This window comes from Bicyclus anynana, chromosome 14 (assembly GCF_947172395.1).
Source record: "Bicyclus anynana chromosome 14, ilBicAnyn1.1, whole genome shotgun sequence".
In the NCBI taxonomy this organism is placed as follows: domain Eukaryota; kingdom Metazoa; phylum Arthropoda; class Insecta; order Lepidoptera; family Nymphalidae; genus Bicyclus; species Bicyclus anynana.
Window position 1 is genome coordinate 6,257,066 of NC_069096.1, and position 24,371 is coordinate 6,281,436.

The window sequence follows — 24,371 nt, forward strand, 5'->3', positions numbered from 1 at the left end:
ACTATGAGTGCGATACAGATCCTTCTATAATTGGTCTGAGCCTGCAGTAGACGTCCATGGGCTAATATGATGATGATGGTGATAATGATATCTACTTGCGATGGAGGTGTATATATATATTATTTTAAACTCCTACAGATTATATATCCCACGATATTACGGCTCATATTATAAGAACTATAACTCGAACATATATGACCCCAGAGCAAGAGCCTATTTTATTCGTAACGTATAAGTCCGTAACCTGGGGTGAGTCCATCACAGGGTTCCTCAACTCAATAACTTGTATCCGAAAAATAAAATGGTTATTATTTTAATCATTTTATTTGAACCACATAAAATGTGTATCAATTTATTGAATGCGCTTTAATCTGTATCTCCCTCTATATGTACATAGTATCCGTGTTAGACAGAGACAGATAGAGACGAATTCTAGACTTACACTGTCGAGGTGGTCAAGTTAGAAAAGCGTCGATACAGAATAGAGAGAGATGTTTATAAAAAAAATAATATCTTATTAAAAATTCGAAATTACATTTAGAGGTTTTTTGATCTTTGCGAAAAACTTTCATGTCAAGACAAAGGTAAAATTATATTAAGAGTTTGTAAATTACCAAGCCATATTTGTTAGACAATAAAACGAAAAAGAAATTCTGAAGTAAGCGTTCTTTCGTTATTTATTCTGATTTTGACCTAAATTTCAGAAAGAAAAAAACTGTTTACCGCAATGGTTAAATATTCGTATTTTTCTTAGTTTAAAACTAGAACACGTTTTGGTCCTAAAGTTGAGTTCATCTGATATTACGAATAAAATATTTTAAGTAACAATTATTGATGAATTATTACGAATTTCTAACTTTTCGTAATAGACAGAATCAAACTTATTTTCCCTTAAAGTGCTGGTATTAAATCACCCTCAAATGAGAACAAAATCCCTCGAGAAAAATAACTTCGAACCAATAATTATGAGAAATAATACGAGCTCAAGTGGTCGATCGGACAGCTATACTTAGAAGACGGGCTTAAGAAACCATTTTCAACGCTAAAACGATATTATATTCTCAAATAAGACAATATTTATTTTATTTAGTTGTATTGTGGCTGTAGGTTTATTGTGTTCATTTAGGCGATTTTACAGGTCTTGGGATCGCTCCTAGTCACTGCTATATTCAGACAGGCTAAATCTCATTTTTTGTAATAATACTATTTTCAGGAACCAGTTGGGTGATTTAATAAAAATTAACGACATATAAATAATTTATTTACACACACATGCACTTTTGTAATAATAATTTAAACAAAATCAAAGATATATCACTACACTATCCTAGTAACAAATTCTCAAACTCAAAATGGACAGTTTCGATCTTACTCGACCGACCCTATGAAAATATCGTTCAGAACGAAGTGCGCAATGACTTATATAGGCTTGCTGGCCTGTACCGCCATTTTTTATCCCTACTTTTATGATGTCATCTTGGAATTCTTCTAACATAATAATTAGCTGCGCTTATGAAATTAAGTATGAACATCAATTTGCCTAAAAATTCCATGTAATATTTCTTATCAAAGATGGAATTAGAAAATGTATGATAATGCGACCGTTTGGACAATTTGTTTGACCAATGTATTATTAGATAACGTATAACCAGAAAATGTCTCACAAAAGTGGGTATTTCAGTTTTACTGTCGTCGATGTAACAACGATATAGTAAAGTCAACATCAACATAGCAACATAGTCAGTCGTTTAATCCGCGTTCTAAAGTTGTAAAGAAAATTACACATTGTACTTTATTTGTCATCAGCAGTACATTTAGCTTCGTGGCAACCCTTTGGCGGATGTTGTTAAAGTATAAAGCATAAGGACCTTTACAAAAATCAATCTAAATTCGTTTATTTCAAGTGTTACTAACCAGCTGTTTTTTACTGTTGATTAACTAATAGTTATACAATTTAACAGCCACAATCCCCTAGAAATTGCGTGGTACATTATCTCGTCCCGACGCTCAGAAATTTTAGTTTCCTGTTCCTATCTATGGGCTTTATAGGAAGGCTCACTTAGCGGGCGATGTAACTTGTAATACAAAACAGTATTAAAAATTTATAATTAAAATCAACCCTCCCGCTGCGGACATTTTCATGCCCAGGCAATGGTCAAGGCACACAAAAATCACTGTCTTCTGTATCCGACCCTTGATCTAGCTTGAAAGCTTCATAAGGTGTTGTTCGAAGCTTTCTGTCTTATTATTTGTTTCTTCTTTTGTTGTAGTGTACAAAGTGTAAATAAATAATAAATCACCCAAAGTCACCGACAAAGAGTTCCAAACCTGAAGTCTAGTAGAGTAGTATTCGTCTAGTAGTCCACTAAGTAGTAGACAGGTGAAGTGCAGCAGGTTACTGAAAGCCGTTGGATGAATGTGCATGGGGTATTTGGGAGCCCATATTAGAGGCCATATTCCCTACGTGTCATAATAGGCTAGGTGACACTTTTTTTTAAATTATCTTTAAATGTTCATTATCGTGTCACTAGATTGAAAAAAATATATATTTTTTTGAGACGTAAGTACATAAAAATTTCAATTTTTAAAAATTTTTTTTGTTAATACGAGCCTAAACATTGTCGACCATGATGGTCTTTATTTTATTGTTTCATGACATCACGTGTTTAGTGTTTTCCAATTCTCTCATTCACTTATTAGTTCTTTTTTTTAATTTTTAACAATGTTAATAAAATACAAACTTTTCGCTATAAGACCATTGACTGAAACTACTATCGGAACAATAATAGTTTACTCAACATTCCACTAGGCGATAATCTCATTAGCAAGGTCCAAATATTTTGATAGTTTTTCGTCTATTGGCAACAATATACCTGTCTGTGATAATTATCTGCCCCTGCATTCTGTATAGTTACAGCGATGTTACATCGCTCGTTTCCATGGCAACGTTGTTATTGACATTTTATTTTTTGCATCCCATAAAAATAAAGTTCAAATTGTATTATAACTTGTTATAGGCCAATATTACATCGACTAGTATAAAATATCCGAATCACACCCCTGGTCCCAGTAGAGCAATGCATTGCTATTTTCAAGATTCAAACTACAAACTACCTACTAATTAATAACTAATAGTTATTAATTAGTAGGTGGTAGACGTTTATTAATTTAGTACATCAAGTAACATTGTGTCACAAAATGGACGACAGCGTTTTTGACGTTTGGTAAAATTGTAATTTTTTTTTTAATTTAGAAATCCTTAACTTTATTAATTAATATCGATATATTTCGGAATCTTAATCCATCATGTACTCGTACTATACAAAATTAATATTGTTTATATTAAATTTGATATGAGTCCACTACCCTATTAGGTAGTAATAAGTTCAGTGCCTAAATAAAGACTGAATTATAGTATGCGCATTATCATCTGAGTCGTCCGGTCATAAAAGTCAAAAAAGATAGGAATGTGCAGCGCGCCTACCTGCGCACCCTAATTATCGATAAACGGCTACCTGCGCACGTGCTAATGATGAGTCAATAATGATTTGGACGATTCTGATTGGTCGGTTTCTAATGTAATTGCATTGCGTATTTTTTTTGCTATAAATGTGTTTACTGCAATTAAATAAATACATTCATGTGTTACTCGTTGCGCACTATGGATACTAATATATAATAAATTTGGCAGAAGACGAAGATTCTGATGATGAAGACTCAGATGAAGATTAATTTTATTTAGTTAATAATTATATAATATGAAATATGTATTATATTAAATCAAATATTGTTAATTTTTTTAATTTTGTGAACAAGATACGATAATAAACTTTACTTATCGATAATATGTCTTTCATTGTTACACCCTTCACTAGACGGCTCCATAAGACCCATAAGTGCAAGCGAGATAGATATAGAGAAATGATTTATGGCCCTAAGACTCAGTTGTTAATGCTATTAGTTATAGGTACGTATACTCTAGGGAGAATTTTCATTAGTTGAGTTTAGTTCTCATGTCAGTGTTAATCAATTAGGTTGCTCAAATAAAGCTTGTTAAGTTACGATTCAACCTGGTAACCTTTAAGGCTATTACTTGGGCGTAGGGTCATGGAATAGTAAGTACCTACCCACCCACCTACAATATCCCGTTTCAATAAAGAAGAAAATTACAATTTAACGTTACGCCTAAAAAAAATAGATAGTAAGAAGATTGATTGTTTTACTACCTATCAATTGTTTTATTATTAGTTTTTCAAAATGGTCGGTAAAAAGTAGTAGTCAGGGATCCGTAGCACATTTTTTACAACTGATTACTATCAAGTTAATTTTTCGTGAGTAGCTTCATCTAGATGAGACGATCAACTTTTTATTTATGAAAATTCTTGATTCTTTTAGCTAATTGAGTTATCAGGAAATAAAAATTTCCGAGCGTCGGATCGAGATAATGTACTACGCAATTTGTAGGACATTGTGGCTGTTATACAACTTAACAGCCACAATGTCCTACAAATTACAAAACCAGCTGTTTTTTACTGTTGTTCAATTATCAAGCAACAGTAAAAAAACAGCTGGTTAGTAACAACTTTTAATAATCTCGTTATTGATACAAATTGGAAGGAGGGTAGTTTACCAAAAGTTGTTACCAACCAAATGTTTTTTGACGTGACAGCGTCTTATAATTCGATGGAGCCGGCTGCACACTCGAAAAAAGATGACATGCGTCGTTCCTTCGCTCTAGTGTTGCCAACTTTTTTTACAAGAAATAAAGTATATTCTGGTCTATGAAGATTATCAAACAGTATTTTAGAAAAACGAACATTTTCTTTTGAGAAATGTAACCCCAATGTAATTCCATCAATATTTTCTTATGTCAGTAAACCGACTTTACAGACAACCGATTTTTTTTCTAGATCCCGGACTATAGCCTATCTATGTTGCTCAATAACCACTTCTATCTTCCAAAGTGCTATTAAAATCGCTCAGATCACGGTTACACCCTCCCGAATGGCCCTCTAAGCCGAGGTCCGAGTCTCATAGGAGACGCCCTTAGAGAGTCATTCCGTCCTCTATCTTTGTTTCAGCCTTCGGGTCTCATCAGACGATGCTTCTGCGTTCGCCCAAACCCCCCGGTGACGCCGTAGTGGTCCCACATGGAGCCATCGGCACTTACTCAACACGAAAAAAAAAATTAAAATCAATTCAGACAATTCTATTAATTGATTATGAAACACGGCTAAAACTCACGTGATATTAGATCGGAGTATGCCCGACTAGTTTCGAACCCATACGGGTCCCTTAGTCATGAGTTCGAAACTAGTCGGGCATACTCCCATACGGGGCCCTTAGTCATGGGTTCGAAACTAGTCGGGCATACTCCGACCTAATATCACGTGAGTTTTAGCCGTGTTTCATAATCAATTAATATGAATAACACTCACAATAGTTTAAATTCTAAAATCAGACAATTCTGTTTAGTATGGTGTAAATATAATCACTTGCAAAAACAGTCATTTTGAAACTCAGACATACACTTCAATATTACATGTATCTTGATAAAACTAGTAACCTTAGTTTAATCTCGTTAAGCTTTCAGGCTTGGAATAATGTTTCTATTACGCTTCATATATTATATACCAAGAGAAAAATAAACATGTTCGTCTGTTGTTCTCTGATGATGAAAGCTTGTGTTTGTTCCATAGACATTTAAAAGATAATAAAATGTTGTTGTGAACGAGCTTTGTTTTATATTATTATTTGTTTCATAAATAAGCCTAAATAAACAGAGGCTGGAATAATAAACTTTTGAATTCAATTTTAAACATATACTTGGAGGCACAACTATCCGCCCACTTTAATATACTTTTTTTTTATTTTTTTTAGTCAGCCCTTCACTACAATCTCACCTGATGGTAAGTGATAGTGCAGTCTAAAATGGAAGCGGGCTAACTTGTTAGGAGGAGGATAAAAATCCACACCCCTTTCGGTTTCTACACGGCATCGTACCGGAACGCTAAATCGCTTGGCGGTACGTGTTTGTCGGTAGGGTGGTAAGTAGGCCGAAGCCTCCCGGCCGTGGCTAGTACCAGCTAGACCTGAACCAATTAAGAAAACCTCAATCGGCCCAGCCGGGGATCGAACCCAGGACCTCCGTCATTAAATCCACCGCGCATACCACTGTGCCACGGAGGCCGTCAAAATATCAAACCAAGACCTCGTGATCAACGAGACAGTGAACTCACTTACCACTAATAGGTTATAAGTACTTTATTGTAACAATTAGATTGTTTACAGACAGTAAAACAGACGTGCCCCGAGATGTGCGTGTGTGCAATGACCCACGTGGTGTCCGACGCCAAGGGCACGCTGATCCCCCTCATCACCGCCAACTGCACGGAGAAGGATCTGGAGCATCCGCCCGCCTCGCTCCCGCCCAGTACCACCACGCTGCGCCTTGAGGGAAACAAGGTAACATGGTATGATGTAGATTATCATTGTCGTTCTTATTTAGAGCCTCAATAGCTCAACGGTAAGAGCGGTCGGACTCATCACTGAGGGTTCAATCCCCGCCCCGTTGGACTATTGTCGTACCCACTCCTAGCACAGTCTTTCCCGACTAGTTGGAGGGGAATGGGAATATTGGCCATATTGTAAAGATATGGAAAATATTATTAAAATATATATATATGTTTTACTAGCAGACGCCACCCAAGTAGTTCACGTTCCCGTAGGAATACGGGAATAAAATATAGCCTATAGCACCCGCGGACAGTTTAGCTTCCCAACAGTGAAAGAGTTTTTCAAATCAATTCAATAGTTTCGAAGCCAAACAAACAATCAAATCTTTCCTCTTTATAATATTAGTATATAGATTATCTACTAGCGGACGTCCGCGACTTCGTCCGCTTGGAATTTAGTTTTTCACAAATCCCTCTGGAACCATGGATTTTTCCGGGATAAAAAGTTTGTGTTAATCCAGAGTATAATCTATCTCTACTTCAAATTACAGGTGATTAGGTTCTGTAGACGCGGCGTGATAGAGTAACAAACCATCAAAATCATCAGTGTTTTGCAAATCTCGGCAAACCATGGATTTTTTCGGGACAAAGAGTAGCCTAGTCCAGAGTAAAATCTATTTCCATTCCAAATTTCAGCCAAATCGGTTCAGTAGTTGCGGCGTTAAAGAGAAACACACATCTAAACTTTCACGTTTATAATGTTAAGTAGGGTACCCCCTTATGCGTAGCTTAAGTTAAGCTTTACGTTCCGGAATCTATACTAATACTAGCGAATGCCCGCGACTTCGTTCGCGTGAAACTCGATGTAAACTTTCAAATACCTCTACCCTACCCAACCCTTCCCTACCATACCCCCACCCTACCCTACCCTAACCTAAACCTACCCTACCCTACCCTACCCCTACCCTACCTCTACCCTACCCCTACCCTACCCGTACCCTACCCTACCTCTACCTTACGTTGAAATTTTTCCTGAATTTTCTTTGCTATAAACCTCACGGAGCCTGAGACCTTTCCAACGAATGCAAAACCGTGGAAATCGGTTCGTGCGTTCTGGAGTTATAGCGTCAGGAAGGAAAACTCGACTTATTTTTATATAGTAGAATTATAAAACTAGGCCTCTATAATAGTCTCTATGTTACATATCGATACTCTTTCTACAAAGCTAACGCTACGAAAACTAAATATGGGAATTACATTGTTGCGTTCAATCTATAAATCAAACATTTCCATACATTTGTTAGAGAATCAATTTGTAATATGGCTAGAGGCCCTGAAGAGTTTGCACGGTTGACCGCATTAATCTCATGAACTATTAGTTTGAATTGAAATACTAGAAATTCTATTAGTACTCGTATTTCACCCATTAATTGAGGAAGGCAGCCTATACATTTTAACATTAGATTGTGACTATATACCTAAGCGTTAACTTTAATCTTTTATAATTTTACACTTACATAAAACTACATTTGAGAATTTTACCTTGTGGTTATGTATTCTAACGTAAAACGTATGATCGTAAAATGTTTAGTGTTTCTCGAACGTCGACCCATAAGGTCGATGGGCTCATATTTAATCGTAAGGCCTTCTGCTACGAAGCTATTGAGAAGCGACTCATTCTCGAGTTTTGTATGCGCATTCTACTAATCGCTCATCAGTCGTTTACGTACAATTTCCCGATGTTTCGAAGCTCGCTGTATCTGAACTAAAATACTGCTTTGTAGTAACTTTCAGGTTATTTTTTTTTGTTTTTGAAGAGAACCGTCCCAGAAGTAGTAATGAAGATTTACTCGTACATTATTGCATAGAAATATTGTTATTACTTTTAGAACGCAAGGATCAAAATGAGAAATATTCAGATTCAAATCCAAGCAATATTTTAAGTTATCTTTTTTAAAAACTCTTTTTTTAAATTTCTATTTCAAATTATGAATATTAAAATCTCTTTTTTTATCATCATATAGGAGCGCCATATGAATGTATAAATGAATACAGTAAAATTTGGGTAGTACCAATGATTTTGTGTGTGCCAAATGGCCGAATTGATATAGTAGCGTACCGGTAGGCGACCCACAGGTCGCATCTCAGTTGCGTTATGTTTTCTGTGGTTGCGTTGCTGTTGCATATCTCTGAGAAGAGCGACTTTATTGTAAAGATTTACAATGTCTACATTAACAATGTAATAGGTATAGGAACATATAACAACTTCCTTTTGTGACCATGAAATGCTGTTAGATATTTTTACTGCTGATAATGAAAATAATTGTATTAGTATAATATGTAAACTTACACTGCTAAGGAAACAAGTATAAGGAACATGTAACGAAACTTCAGATGCAATTTTTTATATCTATGTATATATAAATCAATGCCACTTTTCGTTGTAATTTTATAACTCAAGAACGGGCTTACTTATTCAAACCAAATGTTTAGGCTCTGTTTGGATTATTTATTAGATGGTAGGGGTTGGGTGGAGGTAGGGTAGGGGTAGTGTAGAAGTAGGGTAGTGTAGGGAAGAATTGCACATACTAGTTATGAATAAAAAGCTTTATTGTAAGCAAGCAATTACATAGGTACCTATGTTATTACATTAGCGTTGTACTGAAACTAAATTAACTAAGACTGCAGCGCAGTACCACAGAAATAGACTGTAGTCAGTTGGTAACTTCCACAGAACAAAAGAGTTGCTCTATTGTTCTGTTGCTGACGGGAAACGGAAAGAGGTTTATCGTAGTAAGTTTTCGCAAAGAAACAATGCACCATTATAACTATTCCTTCACTAAGTTAAGCGTGACATGTAAAACGCTACCAATTTACAACAGGCGTTACGGATATCGTTAAAAATATAAGTAAACGAAAAACATCGATATTTTACCTTTTTTTTTCTTTTTAATGTTTACGCTTAAAGCGTTTATTTTAACGAGCTATCAGAAAAGTAGACTTTGCCAATTAATTTTGATATGACGAACATTTGATATTAAGCTGAAAAGTTCAAGCTGCGAACTTTAACGGAAGGTAAAGTTTCAAGAGGATGAAGTTTCATAAAAGATGAAGTTCGTCACAGTAGGCGTTCATTATGTTCCTACATAGTCAATTCATGCTCCTTATTGTTACAATATGTCAGTTAACCGATATTTATTTAGCTCTCGAGAAACTTTGAAATGAGTATTTCAAATAAAACTAAAAGTATTTTCATATTGTTCGTAAATTTCCCCATTCCAATTATTAGCAGCACACACCTATTTAGACGCCTATTTATACTTACGCCTGAAAAGTGAAAGGTGCGCAGAATAGGGATTCGCTGGATGCAGATGGCTCAGTATCGTGATGTTTGGAAGTCCCTACAAAAGGCCTATGTCCTGCAGTGGACGTCCATTGGCTGATATGATGAATAACAAATTTACTTTTCTGTTTCATAAACTTAAACATCTAATTGCAAAAAATAATTGCACAGACGGGACACTTTAAATTTTATTTATATGTCAAAGACAGAAAGTTATATAAGTAACAAAGTCTTTATTTTTTAGAATTGAATATTGTAATCCGATTTAGTATTCATTGGCTCTTAGACCTACATTTATTATCTCTACGTTTGAACGGTTTTTTGTTTTCTCAGGGAATAAAAGCAGCTGATTTCCAAGTATTCTTGACAAATACTCAGTCCTAGAGTTTGGCTAATGAAAGTAGAGACCGCCAAATTTAAGAGATCATTTAAACAAATTAAAAGGCATGCGTTTTCATACTTTGTTTAAATTATTTTTTCGTTTGTGAATACATTACTACTTATACTATATGTGTTAAACTCAGTTATTCCAATATTTGCACTATAATTTTGATAATTAATTCTGTTTTTTTTTTCAGAATTTGTTGAAAAGTTTCTACTTTCATTAGCCAAACTAGATTTATCTCGCCAACTATTAATCATTTAAAAATAATCATAAAAAGAAAGAAAAGTTTAATATTTTGAAGTCCCAGACACAAACTCGGGACTTCACGATCTCAGGATGGATAGGCTAATCCAGTTGTTAGCCAAAGCCAGTTTTTTTTTATTCTTTACAAGTTAGCCCTTAATTACAATCCCACCTGATGGTAAGTGATGATGCAATCTACGATGGAAGCGGGCTAACTTGTTAGGAGGAGGATGTAAATCCACACCCCTTTGGTTTCTACGCGACATCGTACCGGAACGTTAATCGCTTGGCGGTACGTCTTGGTCGGTAGGGTGGTAACTAGCCACGGCCAAAGCCTCCCACCAGCCAGACCTGGACCAAATAAAAGGCCCAGCTGGGGATCGAACCCAGGACGTCCGCCTTGTAAATCCACCGCGCACACCACTGCGCTACGGAGGCCGTCAGTTGATTCAGTGATAAAAGTGACATTCAGTAAGAATATCTGTAACGCTGTTGTGAATATTTTTATTCAAATGAAAAAAATGTACACAATTACTAATTAATACTAATAGTACCAAGTAATAATAAAAAGAGGTAGAGTTTTTGGTATTGTAGGGGCAATTTAAATTTTTTCACTAGAAAACCACGTTATTTGCGAGTGTCATAGGCCCCGTATCCTAACGGGAACCGGAACCATAGGGATGAAACCGCGGGCCGTCGGCTAGTCAGACAACCTTAACAAACAATTTACAGACAAGCCTTTTTTCTATTGAAAAAGTCATTTTCATTTTGTTGCCGATCGTATATCATGGACTTGGACGGCCCTTTTAATGTGGTATTCCCTACATTAACATAAACCACATCAAGCGGGTCGCATGAATCCCCATACACTTATAGCAAACACAAAATATGCACTCCGCTGGCCGAGCTTTTCTCGGCGTTTTTAAGGTCCCTTTCTTCGAAAGGAAATAACCCTTATTTCACTTTGTTCGCCTGTTCTGCACTTTGTGCTGTTTGTTTGCCAAAATCGTTGAGAACGTAGAGGTTTCAAGTTAAAATAAATTGGTCAAAATATACTCCCGTTTATGAAGTTTTGTTAGCATTCACCAAGGAATCAAAATATAATAGGTTTTGATTCCTTTGCGCTATCGTGAGATGATGCTAGAGTATATATTTTGTAAAGAACAATAATTCTTGCAAATAAACGATTATTATTATTATCTATCCTTTTACGAAGTTTGTAAAAATTCAAGATTATTTTATAACAAGCGGACGCCTGCGACTTCGTCCGCGTAGAATTTAGTTTTCATAAATCCCTAGGGAACCATGGCTTTTTCCTGGATTAAAAGTAGCCTATGTGTTAATCCATGCTATAATATATCTCAATACCAAATTATAGCTAATTCGGTTAAGTAGTCGAGGCGTGAAAGAGTAACAAACATTCATATGATTAAAATCATCAGTTTTCGCAAATCTCGGGAAACCATGGATTTTTTCGGGATAAAAAGTAGCCTATGTGTTAATCTAGAGTAAAATCCATTTTCATTCCAAATTTTAGCCAAATCGCTTCAGTAGTAGTGGCATTAAAGAGTAACAAACATCCACATACAACATACAAACTTTCGCGTTTATAATATTAGTAGGATTCACTTTAACATTTTGTAAGAGCAATAATCGGTGCGTTTATTGTTTATGAAGTTTAGTAATACATGTTACTTAATTATTTTCTAAGTTTTAAAGAACCCTCGGCGCGGAAGTCCAGCTTGTACTTTATTCACGTTTAATGGCGCTATCATTAATCATCTACCTAGTCTATGGCCGATCATGTATAGAAGCCAGGCATTATGATAATAACTTAATTCATTAATCTACTCGTAGAATATCCATGACAGGGTTGACCACATTTCGGGCTGGACTATATTTATTAAATTATTTTAGTTCGCATCTGTGTATCGTAATGTGATGGAAACAACTCCGACGAAATTGGACGACATTTTGTCTATTTTCTCTTCACTTGCGTGACTGGTGATATCATCAGTGGGTCTTTAAATAATGAATATAGTTTGACGGCCTCCGAAGCGCAGTGGTATGCGCGGTGGATTTACAAGACGGAGGTCCTGGGTTCGATCCCCGGCTGGGCAGATTGAGATTTTCTTAATTTGTCCAGGTCTGGCTGGTGGGAGACTTCGGCCGTGGCTAGTTACCACCCTAGTGGCAAAGACGTACCGCCAAGCGATTTAGCGTTCCGGTACGATGCCGTGTAGAAACCGAAAGTGGTGTGGATTTTCATCCTCCTCCTAACAAGTTAGCCCGCTTCCATCTTAGACTGCATCATTACTTACCATCAGGTGAGATTGTAGTCAAGGGCTAACTTGTAAAGAATAAAAAAAAAACACACTTGATACCCATATCTCAGGGGTGCATTTCAAATAGCCTGTTCGCCATCTCGGACGTCCGCCATAATGGATTTAAGTCACGTGACTATTTTTCTCGTACTCCTGTCAGCAAACCCTTTCATTTGATATCCATATCATGGGGTTGGATTCCAAACAGCCAGTCCGGCCCGCCATATTGGATTTGTAATGACGTTTCTTAGCTAGTTATGTATTGTCATTAGAACTCAGAGCGTGTGCAAAATTTCATCCTAATCGACGACAGGGAAAGTGGGTCAAATTAACATTCCAAGAATTTCTTACATACTTATTTAAAAGTGAAGCTAATATATGCGTGTTAAAATAAGCTGATGATAAGTTTTACGATTTTTGCTTGTATTCATATTTATTGAGAGCGTGTTACTTTTCGTTTGTTTATTTTCTGCTTGATTTGTGATTTGGAGTTTATTGGGTCACCTCGATTACACAATCCCACTGACCTTACAGTATTAGGCTACGTTCAGAGGGCCTAGTGGCAGTTTGATACTGTTACCGTCACGTAACGTAAACGCGAATTTCTAAGGAATTGAAACAGTGCCATCTAGTGGCACTACTGCACAACTGTTTCAATTACATATAAATTTGCGTTTACGTCAACGTGATAGTAACAATATGAAAATATTGAAAACTAGGCACACAGATGTCTCATTCATGTGCTATGTAATGTATGTATGTAATGTCTTACTTAAGTTTTCCAGTCGCACGTTTAGATAACAACAAATTCAAATCAAATATTTTTTTTTATATTTTTTTATTTTATTCTTTACAAGTTAGCCCTCGACTACAATCTCACCTAGTGGTAAGTGACGATGCAGTCTAAGATGGAAGCGGGCTAACTTGTTAGTAGGAGGATGAAAATCCACACTTTCGGTTTCTACACGACATCGTACTGGAACGCTAAATCGCTTGGCGATACGTTTATCCCGGAAGGGTGGTAACTAACCACGGCCGAACCAAAAAGACCTGGACCAATTAAGAGAATCTCAATTGGCCCAGCCGGAGATCGAACCCAGGACCTCCATTTTGTAAATCCACCGCGTATGGATCCCCAAGGACCTGCAGAACCTGCAAGATTGTAATCCGACTACGGGAAAAAGAGGACTAAAAGTTGAGAAAGGAATTAAACGGGTTAAAAGGTACCAGGTGTAATGAACTCCTTTTCTTGAAGTCGGATAAAATGTAGTCTATGTTATCCGAGGCATAATAACAATTTTACCTTATATATAAAAATGTAATAGTTTATACGGTACTTAATACAAACATAATATGTAACTGTTTATAGAATACTAAAATCATAATAACCTTTCCGTTTTGCTTCGGCGTAGTTATGTAAATAAATAATTAGTGATTACGAAAATATTAACGACGTTCCCCGTCATCTTATTGATAAAGCAGAAATAGAAACCCGCTTCGGAAATGTATAAAATATTATAAACATTATATTATAAGCATTATATGTATAAACTCTACGCCTTTGTCCATAAGGTCCATCTTAAGATTACCATGACCAAAATGAAAAGTGTGCTCACCGCGCAAACCACTGGGCATAAAAGTTTAATTTTTAACAATATAATGATATATGATTACTTTATACGGTAATAAAAAGAGCCGTGATAGCCCAGTGGATATGACCTCTATGACCTCCAATTCCGGAGGGTGTGGGTTCGAATCCGGTCCGGGGCATGCACCTCCAACTTTTCAGTTGTGTGCATTTTAAGAAATTAAATATCACGTGTCTCAATCGGTGAAGGAAAACATCGCGAGGAAACCTGCATCTTAATTCTATGCGTGTGTGAAGTCTGCCAATCCGCATTGTGCCTGGTGGACTATTAGCTTTACCCCTCTCTTTCTGAGAGGAGACTCGAGCTCAGCAGTGAGCTGAATATGGGTTGATGACGATACGGTAATACCTACAAACATAATATGAACGGTAATACAAACTGTATAAAGAATTCTAAAATCACATAACCATCCCGTTTTGCTTCAGCGTAGTTAGATAATGATAAGTGATTAAAAAATATTGACGTACTCGTAGTTCCACGTTATCTTGACATACCAAGCATATAACCCACTTGATGGTAAGTGGTAAGCCAACGCCTGTGAACAAAGACAAAGCACTATCACAAAGGACATGCAAGGAACTCGTCCACTAAATGGCTGCTTAGAGTTCCTCAACTTAAGGCTACAGGTGTAAGGCATTATGTCCTTGTAATTACACTGGTAACTATGCCCTTCAGTCCAACATAATGAAGTACTTCCCCGGGCGAGCTCTAGAACAAAAGGCTGACTTAGATCGATGTCTCTATGAAGAACCTAATTCGCGATTGTTGCTCGGCCATCTGAACGTAGCCTTATTGTTCTACTATTGAGTCGGTCTCTTTACACGTGTAATATAACACAAGTATAATTGTTATTAAGTGAAATTGGAGACAGCTTTAAGTACGTGGTATGATATGTTTATTAAGGTTTGATGTTTTGTTTAAAAACAGCTGCCTAAGTGGAAATTGTATTTTTGGTTTTATTTAGGTTTAAAGTACTAGTTTGCCAGTAAAATTACTAAAATTAACACCCGTTTTATTTGTCAACCTTTTGCCGGATTCCGTTAATAAATACATAACGAAAAAAAACACATAATAAGGGTATATTACCTACATATACCCTTATTACCCCTATTATTTGTTTTTTTCGTTATGTATTTATTTCCTATAGGGTCTAAGAGTTTCCAAAGAAAGATTACTTTGAAGCTATGCGTTATGTACTTGGAGAATTGAGACCTTTCATACCTTCTGAAGCCATCATAGTTCAAGGTCTGTAATGAGCCTGTCCAGAGCCTTTTAATAATCATAGGTCGTTTTAAATGTTTATATTTTATTTATACCATCTATAAAACTAAGGCAAAACATATAACTAATTAAATAATTAAGTAAGTAACAAAGTATTACACTTTTCTATGATGACACTATTGTTTTTTATGATAAATAACTTAAGAGACGGATTATGACAAATGTGTACATTTAATAAAGTGTATTTTGCCATCTCAATCAATAAAATGGTTTTCAATTCTTAATTTTAAGTAATAATACAGTTTTTAGTCGGTATAAACTTGCATTTCATATGAATCTAAAATACGCATCAAAAATGCCCCACCTCATGTATCAAAGTGCCCCATAGGTGGGGCAGAATGATACAAAAACGATTTTTTATTAAAATCAGTTTATCTCTATTTCTTGCCAGTTTTTGCGGTTTTTTGGTAGTCAAAATATAAAGTTACATATCAGCCAATGCACACATCAAAATAAATATTCAAATATAATACTTTAAGAAAAGAGATTGAATTTTTGTGTATCAAACTGCCCCCCCCCCCTACACCGTGCGCTAGATTCATGAATTAATAAATAAATAATTATTTTCTCACAGCTTACCAGCATAGGAGAGCTGGTTCAGAATCCGCAATACCAAACTCTAATGGACCTATATCTCGACAATAACAGCATCCAATCTGTCAAAGAGTGGGAGGGCTCTGAGTGGTTCTCCACATTCAGAGTATTGAGTCTGCGCGGCAATTTGTTAAAACAGGTAGGTATGTTATGTATTATCCTTGAAATATAGCCAGTGGGAAAACCAGAGTGATCCTTTGGCCGTTATCCTACGACTACTCGCAAGCGACTTCCAAAGACGAGGTAATCTCGATAATCAATTTTTTGTGATATTTGATCTTTTTAGATAGAATTCAGCATACATTTGAGACTACGTTTAGGACATCAAAATGAAGATGCATACGAGTTTATTTATTTTTACCCGACTCAGAAGGAGGGTAATGTTTTTCGAGCGTATATATGTGTGTATTCGTGTATGTTTGTATGTGTGTATGTATGTCAATTTTTTTGACATATTATGAGGTGTCATTGAGTTCGTTAGAATTGTGATAGTGACTATATAAATTTTCAAAATGGCACCCGTAAATGAAAAAAGGTAAGTTTTTTTTATACCTCACCCTAATAATATGGGTATCAAATAAAAGGTCGTAAAAAGACAATTTCAAATATATATATATATATATAGGTAATATATTTTTATTTATTTATTTATACTTTATTGCACAAGAGAAAAACAATAACATAGAAAATAGTAGAAAAAATAGTACCTACGTAAACAAGTATGTGCAGAGGCGGTCTTATTGCTCATTGCAATATTTGCCAGACAACCTTTGTATAAAGGAATTCATCATTCATTATCATAATCAGCCGATCGACATCCACTGCTGGACACACATAGGCCAAACACAACGGTCTCGAGCCGCCATCTAATAGCTATTGTACATAGACAGGATAAAGGAATTATTGTATTAAAATGCAGGATAGTGCAAAAAATGTTTAGGTACAGCTTATTATCTCTCATTTCGAGGATGATTTATTTATTTCCTTATTCTGTGTTGCATTTAAATATCTCCGTGGGAGAACGATCTTTCGCATAAGGCTAGATTTACACGGTATTGTCCTGTACGTTTTTAACTGTAGAGTGTAGGTACACGTCTAAACTATAGTAATCGTTTTTTATAGTAAAAAATTAGCAGGACAACGCCGTGTGAATATGGCCTAAAATAAGCAGTGGCGTGTACAAGGCTTTTAACTAGGGTATGTAATATAAGTGACAATTGGAAAATTCTCTGTCCAATTATGTATTCTGCAGTCCAACATAGGTTTTTATTGAATCTTTAGGGTAGGCAGTGCATTTTTGCATCTATGAGGTGCACGCCGCTGAAAATAAGCCAGCCCTTTTGTCACCAGCAAGGCAATTAATTAGCCGCGGTGAAATTTCTCGAGAAAGTTTCCTCATGTAACAATGTTACAAAGTAGCTTTTTGTAGTTTTAAATTGGTTTCAACTGCCGTAACCTAATACTGGCTACATACCAGCAGTTTTTAACTATACAGTCGAACTGTTCAGTTAAATAGAATGGTTAACATTTTTTTATATGGTTTTAAATAGTTCATTAACGTTCTACTAGATTGAAACCATTTCTTTCATATTTTTTTGAGACGTGATTACATGAAAATTTTAGTTTTTTAACCGACTTCCAAAAAGGAGGAGGTTCTACGTTCGGCTGTATGTAAGTTTTTTTTTTTTTTTTTTTTTTTTTATGTATGTCCAGCGATAATGCCGTCAATTATGGACCGATTTTGAAAATTCTTTTTTTGTTTTGAAGGGTTTACTTCCAGGGTGGTCCTATTTTTTTCATGTCAGGATCTGATGATGGTATCCTGGAGAAATTGAGGGGAACTTTCGAAAGTTGTAGAGACGGCTAGTGCGTTTGTTAGTGTTTCTATAAGGTATTTTAAACAAACCACTACAACTTTATGAAGGTTTGGAGTTGGTCTGATGATGGAGCCGAACCACAGACGATGGAACTCGTCAAGGATTTACAGCAGTCACCTTTTGTTTGGGCTTGATTAATTTGTATTGATGAGTACTTTCCACCTATATGAGTTGTGACTGTATTAAGGGTCTGGTGATGAAGACGAGGGACATTGAAGAGAACTCCTCGACGGCTCACAGTAGCTACCTTGTATTTGGATTTGATAATTTTGTATTGATAAGAACTTTCCACTTAGATAGGTTGTGACTGTACACACGCAGTAGGTATGCTAACACTAAAAATAAAAAAATAAAAATTTTAATAAAAAAAATTCAACCGACTTCCAACTCAAAAAATAACTTTAACTAAAAAGCAAAAAATAACATTCTACCTATGTGCTACCTTCTGATCAGTTTGAATGCGGTGCCAAGCCAGTGTCGTGTTTTAATTAAAGCTGTTTCTGAATGAACCACAGAAATTTTGTAGTTTAAACGTGTTTAATTAAAACATCACTGGCTTGGCACCGCCTTCAAACTGATCAGAAGGTAGCACATAAGTAGGATGTTATTTTTTGCTTTTTAGTTAAAGTTATTTTTTGAGTTGGAAGTCGGTTGAATTTTTTTATTAAAATTTTTTAAATATGTTTTTCAACATTATCAACCCATATTCGGCTCACTGCTGAGCCTGAGAGCTGAGCAATGAGAGGGGTTAGGCCAATAGTCCACCACGCTGGCCCAATGCGGATTGGCAGAGAATTAAGAACATTCTCTGGTATGTTTCCTCACAATGTTTTCCTTCACCGTTTGAGACACGTGATATTTAATTTCTTAAAATGCACACAACTGAAAAGTTTGAGGTGCATGCCCCAGACCGGATACGAAACTACGCTTCCAGAATCGGAGGCAGAGGTCATATCCACTGCGCTATCACGGTAATGATTGAAATTTCGATTAGACAAAACTGTTAAAACTGAAGGTCTGTTTCTAGCCGTGGTGTTTGAGTTTTAGGTGTAAAATTTATTTTTTTAGATTCCAGTCTATGCATTCGACAAGGCCTTCCAGGGAAATAACAACATTATGCATGTGTTCCTGGGACACAACCCTTGGAGGTGCGACTGCCACTTCATCCCTAGGTTTCAAGGACTGCTTCTGAAGTATAAAAGGGTTATACGGGACCTGATGGACATAAGATGCGCCAGATCAGACGACAAGACCATTTCTTATGTGCAGGTAAGGTATTTTAATATATTTTTCTATTGTTCATAATATTCTACTTACCTAATCAGTGATAGACGTCCATAGCATAGGCCTCTGGACCTCGAAACATTACGGTCTCGAGCCGCGAGCATCCAGCGGGTCCCTGTTACCTGCTTGATGTTCTCGGTCCACCTAGTGGGGGCTATTCTACTTGTTATCGCCGTTTAGTGTTGGAAATAGTAGTCTGTGACGAATATGACGTCGCTCGATCTCGGCTTCAGTGTGCTCGTGGCGTTCGAGCCGTCCACATCTCTTGTTGTGTAATTCTTTATGCGTTACTTGGGATAGGTGGGGAGAGTGACTTGAGTGGAAAAGGGGAGTGTTAGTCGATTGTCAAAGGATCCTTTAACCCTACACACATCGTTCACAAGTACGTGACTCCACTCAAGGTCATTCTCTGCCATTCTAGGGTCTTATTTTGGTAACAGTTTGATTTGTTAATTAAGTTGTCCTGACAAGTGTTGTGAATCATAACCTTTGTTCGACATTAGTTTTTAACCGACTTCTCTTATATTTGTAATCACTTTTGAGTCCTATAATATACTTAGTAATAATAAAATCAAGATTAAAAAATATCTTTTTCTAGTTAAAGGCACATTTTCAGTAAATTAAGTATTTAAAAAATCAATTATAAATTATTTATTTTTTAAAAGCGTTTAAGGTTTTGAGTGGGTAGTTTGCAAAAAGGAATTTTCTAACAAGCAATTATTTCTAACAGGCACTTCACAGGATTCCAATCTAATTAATTTCAGTAAAGAGTATTATTTAACTTATTAATTTACAAAATATCTTATAATCTTTGATATTAAAACTTCTATTTCTATTTGGTACAATCAATGTTTAATTTACATTCCTTAATTAAAAGCTTAATTAATTTATCTTCCATATCTCCCCATCACGACCTACGACTCGATAGCACAATTTCGTTAAATTTTGATAAAGGAGAAGAACCAGAAGCTCAGAAGTAATCTACCATTAAAAAAAACAATGTGAGCCTTTTTTCTGGGGTTTAATCCAATGAACAAGCCACGGGCGCAGATAAATCACTGATTACAATTAAAAATTAAAGTGAGAAACATAGGAAACTATTAAGAACTAGTTTTTTACAAATCCCTCGGGAACCATAAATTTTTCTGGGATAAAAAGTAGCCTATGTGTTAATCCAGAGTTAAATCTATTTCCATTCAAAATTTTAGCCAAATCGGTTCAGTAGTTGCAGTGTTAAAGAGTAACAAACATCCAAATAAACATCCATACAAACTTTCGCGTTTATAGTATTAGTAGGATTTAAATATCATACAAACCACTACCAAAGTATATCCATAATACGTTAGTAATTAATAAGTTTAGTAGGTATAATGAAAAAGTCAAGCAGTAAAAATATCAAATCGTATTCAGAGAACGTGATAAAACATTATTTTGTAGGTTGTTTATGTTGGCTTATCTTAAAGCAACGTGGTATGAAATATGAAGCTTTCTGAGAATACCATAATAACCTTCGTTTCTTCACAACACTGGCATCCGGTACTAACAATGTGCCTGTTGCTAATCAGCTTGTAATATGACCCGGACCGTTATTGCGTAATACATGCTCTACCTACGACTCTGGCTATCAAAACTAATGTAACTTCTACCGACTTTTAATATTGATAATATAAATAAAAAAAAATCCAAGTTAAAATAATTAACAATACTTTTCTTTTCCGATATAAACTAAAAACAACAACGGTTTCCCTCGGTCACGCCATGACTTTCGATTAACTTAACCGATTTCCTAAATTTTTATATGTAGGTATTCACACCAGAGAATTAAGTAAATTCTCCAGTGGATTTAATTGTTATGGTTTAGATTTTTGTGTGTTATTTAATCGTAACACCTAATTGAGCGAAGCTTTAGGACCAAAAGAGATGGTCCAAAATTGTATGGAGCCCAGGATCAGTCATTGTACCCTAGCGGAAATAAAAGAAGATATATTTTTTAACGATTTTTGATTAAACAAATCTACGAATTTACTTTAATTCTTTCGAAATAATATTCATTATCTCCCAAGAAGTGCAACATTATTAAGGGTATTAATTAATAGTAATCGATTTGACGTTTGCTGTCAATTATCATGTCATAGTTGCTCTATGGGCGCCATCTTGATATAACTCAAAATTGGGTTTTAATTTTATTTATTTCTTTTTATTTAGATTTATTCATGTTAATAAAATCCTTGTATTTTTTTTTATTTTAATGATACGGGGTACAAGAGTGGACCTGAAATGGACCATCTCCTTTAGGAATTTTGTAAAACATGTTGAATTATAAAATAAACATTTACTAATTGATACACAAATAAAGTATCATTTTATAATGAAATGTAAAGAAAATGAATGTTAGCATAATGTTTCCCCAATACAATTTACGTCTGAGATATTAGATCAGGGCTGTTACGATAAAAGCAGGTTGTGTTTGATTTGAGAACATTGAATTACCCCAGCGTTTGCCCAGAAGGGTGTTACCCTTACCACAGTAAATCGCATTTGTATATTAAATCATAGTTAGTTTGTTGTTGTCTTGTTTGTTATGCTTGTAAAATGTAATACAGCTTTAATTGTTGCTTAGCCCGCTCAGGACACCTGCGAACTTTTTGAGTGATAATAACATGTTTTTCTTGAAGAAACATACTTATAAACAGATCCTTATTTATACATCATAATTATTGGGTTCCTGAGGACAACGTTGTATTGGCCGGTGGGCAGTCCATTTTTCATTGTAATGACTTCGTCCGCCCTTAGACTTCCTTAATCCGACCCGCAAAATCAGTTCTAAGAGGATGTCACTTACTATAAACTTAGTTACCTTCCTTCTGCCAAATTTCATCTTTGTACGATTTGTATGATATTAAAAAAATATTTTGCATTTTTGGAAAATTTCAATACTCATTGTAAGTTCGATTGTAAAGCGTAAGTGTATGTTTTCTGTTACAGATCAGCACCATGGCTTTGGGGGACGTGTGCAGGAACAGTGACGTGAACATGCCCATAAGTACTATAAACATAGTGAATTTGGTCCTCTTAATGCTCATTTTGATAGTCGTCGGCAGGTTTGTGTATGATTGGCACAAGTTTAGAGCGACTGGGAAATTGCCATGGATATCTTCGATTTTGCCCTGAATAATGGTATATTGTGTTGCCAACTTTCCACTTGGAAATGAACAATACTGTTACAATATTATGAAAGTTACGTACAATATGTAATCAAATTATCAATACATTCTTAAACAGTGAACAAATTGATTTGTTTTGCTACTAGCGGACGCCCGGGTGGAAATCAATGTAAACTACATTGATTTCCACCCGTTTACATTTACGTTTACAACCCCTATTTCGCCACTATAAGGGTTGAAATTTATAAATTTTAGAATCACATTATATTTCGAGCCGTGATAGCCCAGTGAATATGACCTCTGCCTCCGATTCCGGAGGGTGTGGGCTCGAATCCGCCCGGGGCATACACCTCCAACTTTTCAGTTGTGTGCATTTTAAGAAACTAAATATCACGTGTCTCAAACGGTGAAGGAAAACATCGTGAGGAAACCTGCATACCAGAGGATTTTCTTAATTCTCTGCGTGTGTGAAGTCTGCCAATCCGCATTGGTCCAGCGTGGTGGACTATTGGCCTAACCCCTCTCATTCTGGAGGAGACTCGAGCTCAGTAGTGAGTCAAATATGGATTGATAATGATTATATTTCGTATTATTTATGATTTATGAACAAATTTTTCAAACTGTTACTCTAAAAATGAAGGACTTTCAATACAAACTTTCAACTCTTATTTCGTTTGTTTTGCTCCGTTCAGCCGTTTAGCCTTGATAAGGTAACAGACAGACAGACTTACTTTCGCATTTATAATATTAGTATAGATTTTCCACGAAAAACCCGATGAATCCAAGCGACAACGTCAACCAGATCCGAGGAAAAATTATCTACGTACAAAACTCGAGCATTTTTGGATTTGTCTGCTTTTTGTGGAAAATAGAAATATAACGCTTGCGTTTATACCTTTTCATACATTTATATAACACCTACAATCTACATACATAACATTTGATACATATTTAGGGGCTAGGGCGGCACCGAACGTTGCGAGTCAGCAAGGTAATTATCGCTAGTTTACATCCCAATTAGATTAATTAGACTAAAACATAATTAATTTTATTACTGTAGTTATTCTCGTACCTTGTGTGATATATTTAGAGTAAGCTAAGCAATTAATGTAAAGTTCGCATTCTAATTATTAAGTATATAACTATATTATAGAGTAACTATACTGTGTTTTATAAGCATAAGTATAGGAGTCCTTTAGTCCAGGAACAGAATATTTATTAATGACCCTATTGCTCGAACTTTGTTTAAGCCCCAGTGGGTTTCTCACTATACTATAACCTTTCTTGCCGAGTACTGTTTATCAACGTACAAATTAAAAATGAGGGTATAAATCACTATCCATTTCACACTTATTAATACTTATTATTAACTTGTTCTTAAATTAATGAAAATAAATTTAAATAATAAGCTTAGAACAATTAGATATGGTTAATATATATTATATAACATTTTATAAGCAAACCATACGTAATTTAAAATAAATAAGTTATGAAATGACACGTTTTCTACCTTCATTTCTAATTTCTTAGTTGGTAAACATCAAGAAAGTCGAAGTATAAGTGTTACTGTCGGTTGGTAATCACTCCGTCATAAATGCGTGTGTAAACTTTGTTAGATGAGACTGGACACAATTGTTGGATCCCAAGGGTTTAAAAAAATAACGTTACATAAAGCTTACCAGTAACAACAAGACGAAAAATTGAAAATAAATACTATTCAGTTGTAACATAATCTTAATTGAATAAATGCCACTCAAAATGTTGAGACTTGC

The 24,371-nt window shown here is 35.5% G+C and overlaps 1 protein-coding gene across 1 annotated transcript in view; it reads left to right on the forward strand.

Moving 5' to 3' along the window:
* Positions 1 to 23,928, forward strand: part of LOC112046212 (protein singed wings 2) — a 43,453-nt gene extending 19,525 nt beyond the window's left edge. Inside the window, exons 6-9 of the mRNA XM_052885458.1 lie at positions 6,292 to 6,465; positions 16,255 to 16,413; positions 19,220 to 19,420; positions 22,421 to 23,928. Of these exons, the coding sequence (XP_052741418.1) occupies positions 6,292 to 6,465; positions 16,255 to 16,413; positions 19,220 to 19,420; positions 22,421 to 22,606 (720 nt within the window). The 3' untranslated portion in view covers positions 22,607 to 23,928. The remainder of the gene's footprint in view (positions 1 to 6,291; positions 6,466 to 16,254; positions 16,414 to 19,219; positions 19,421 to 22,420) is intronic.
* The last annotated feature ends 443 nt before the right edge of the window (positions 23,929 to 24,371 follow it).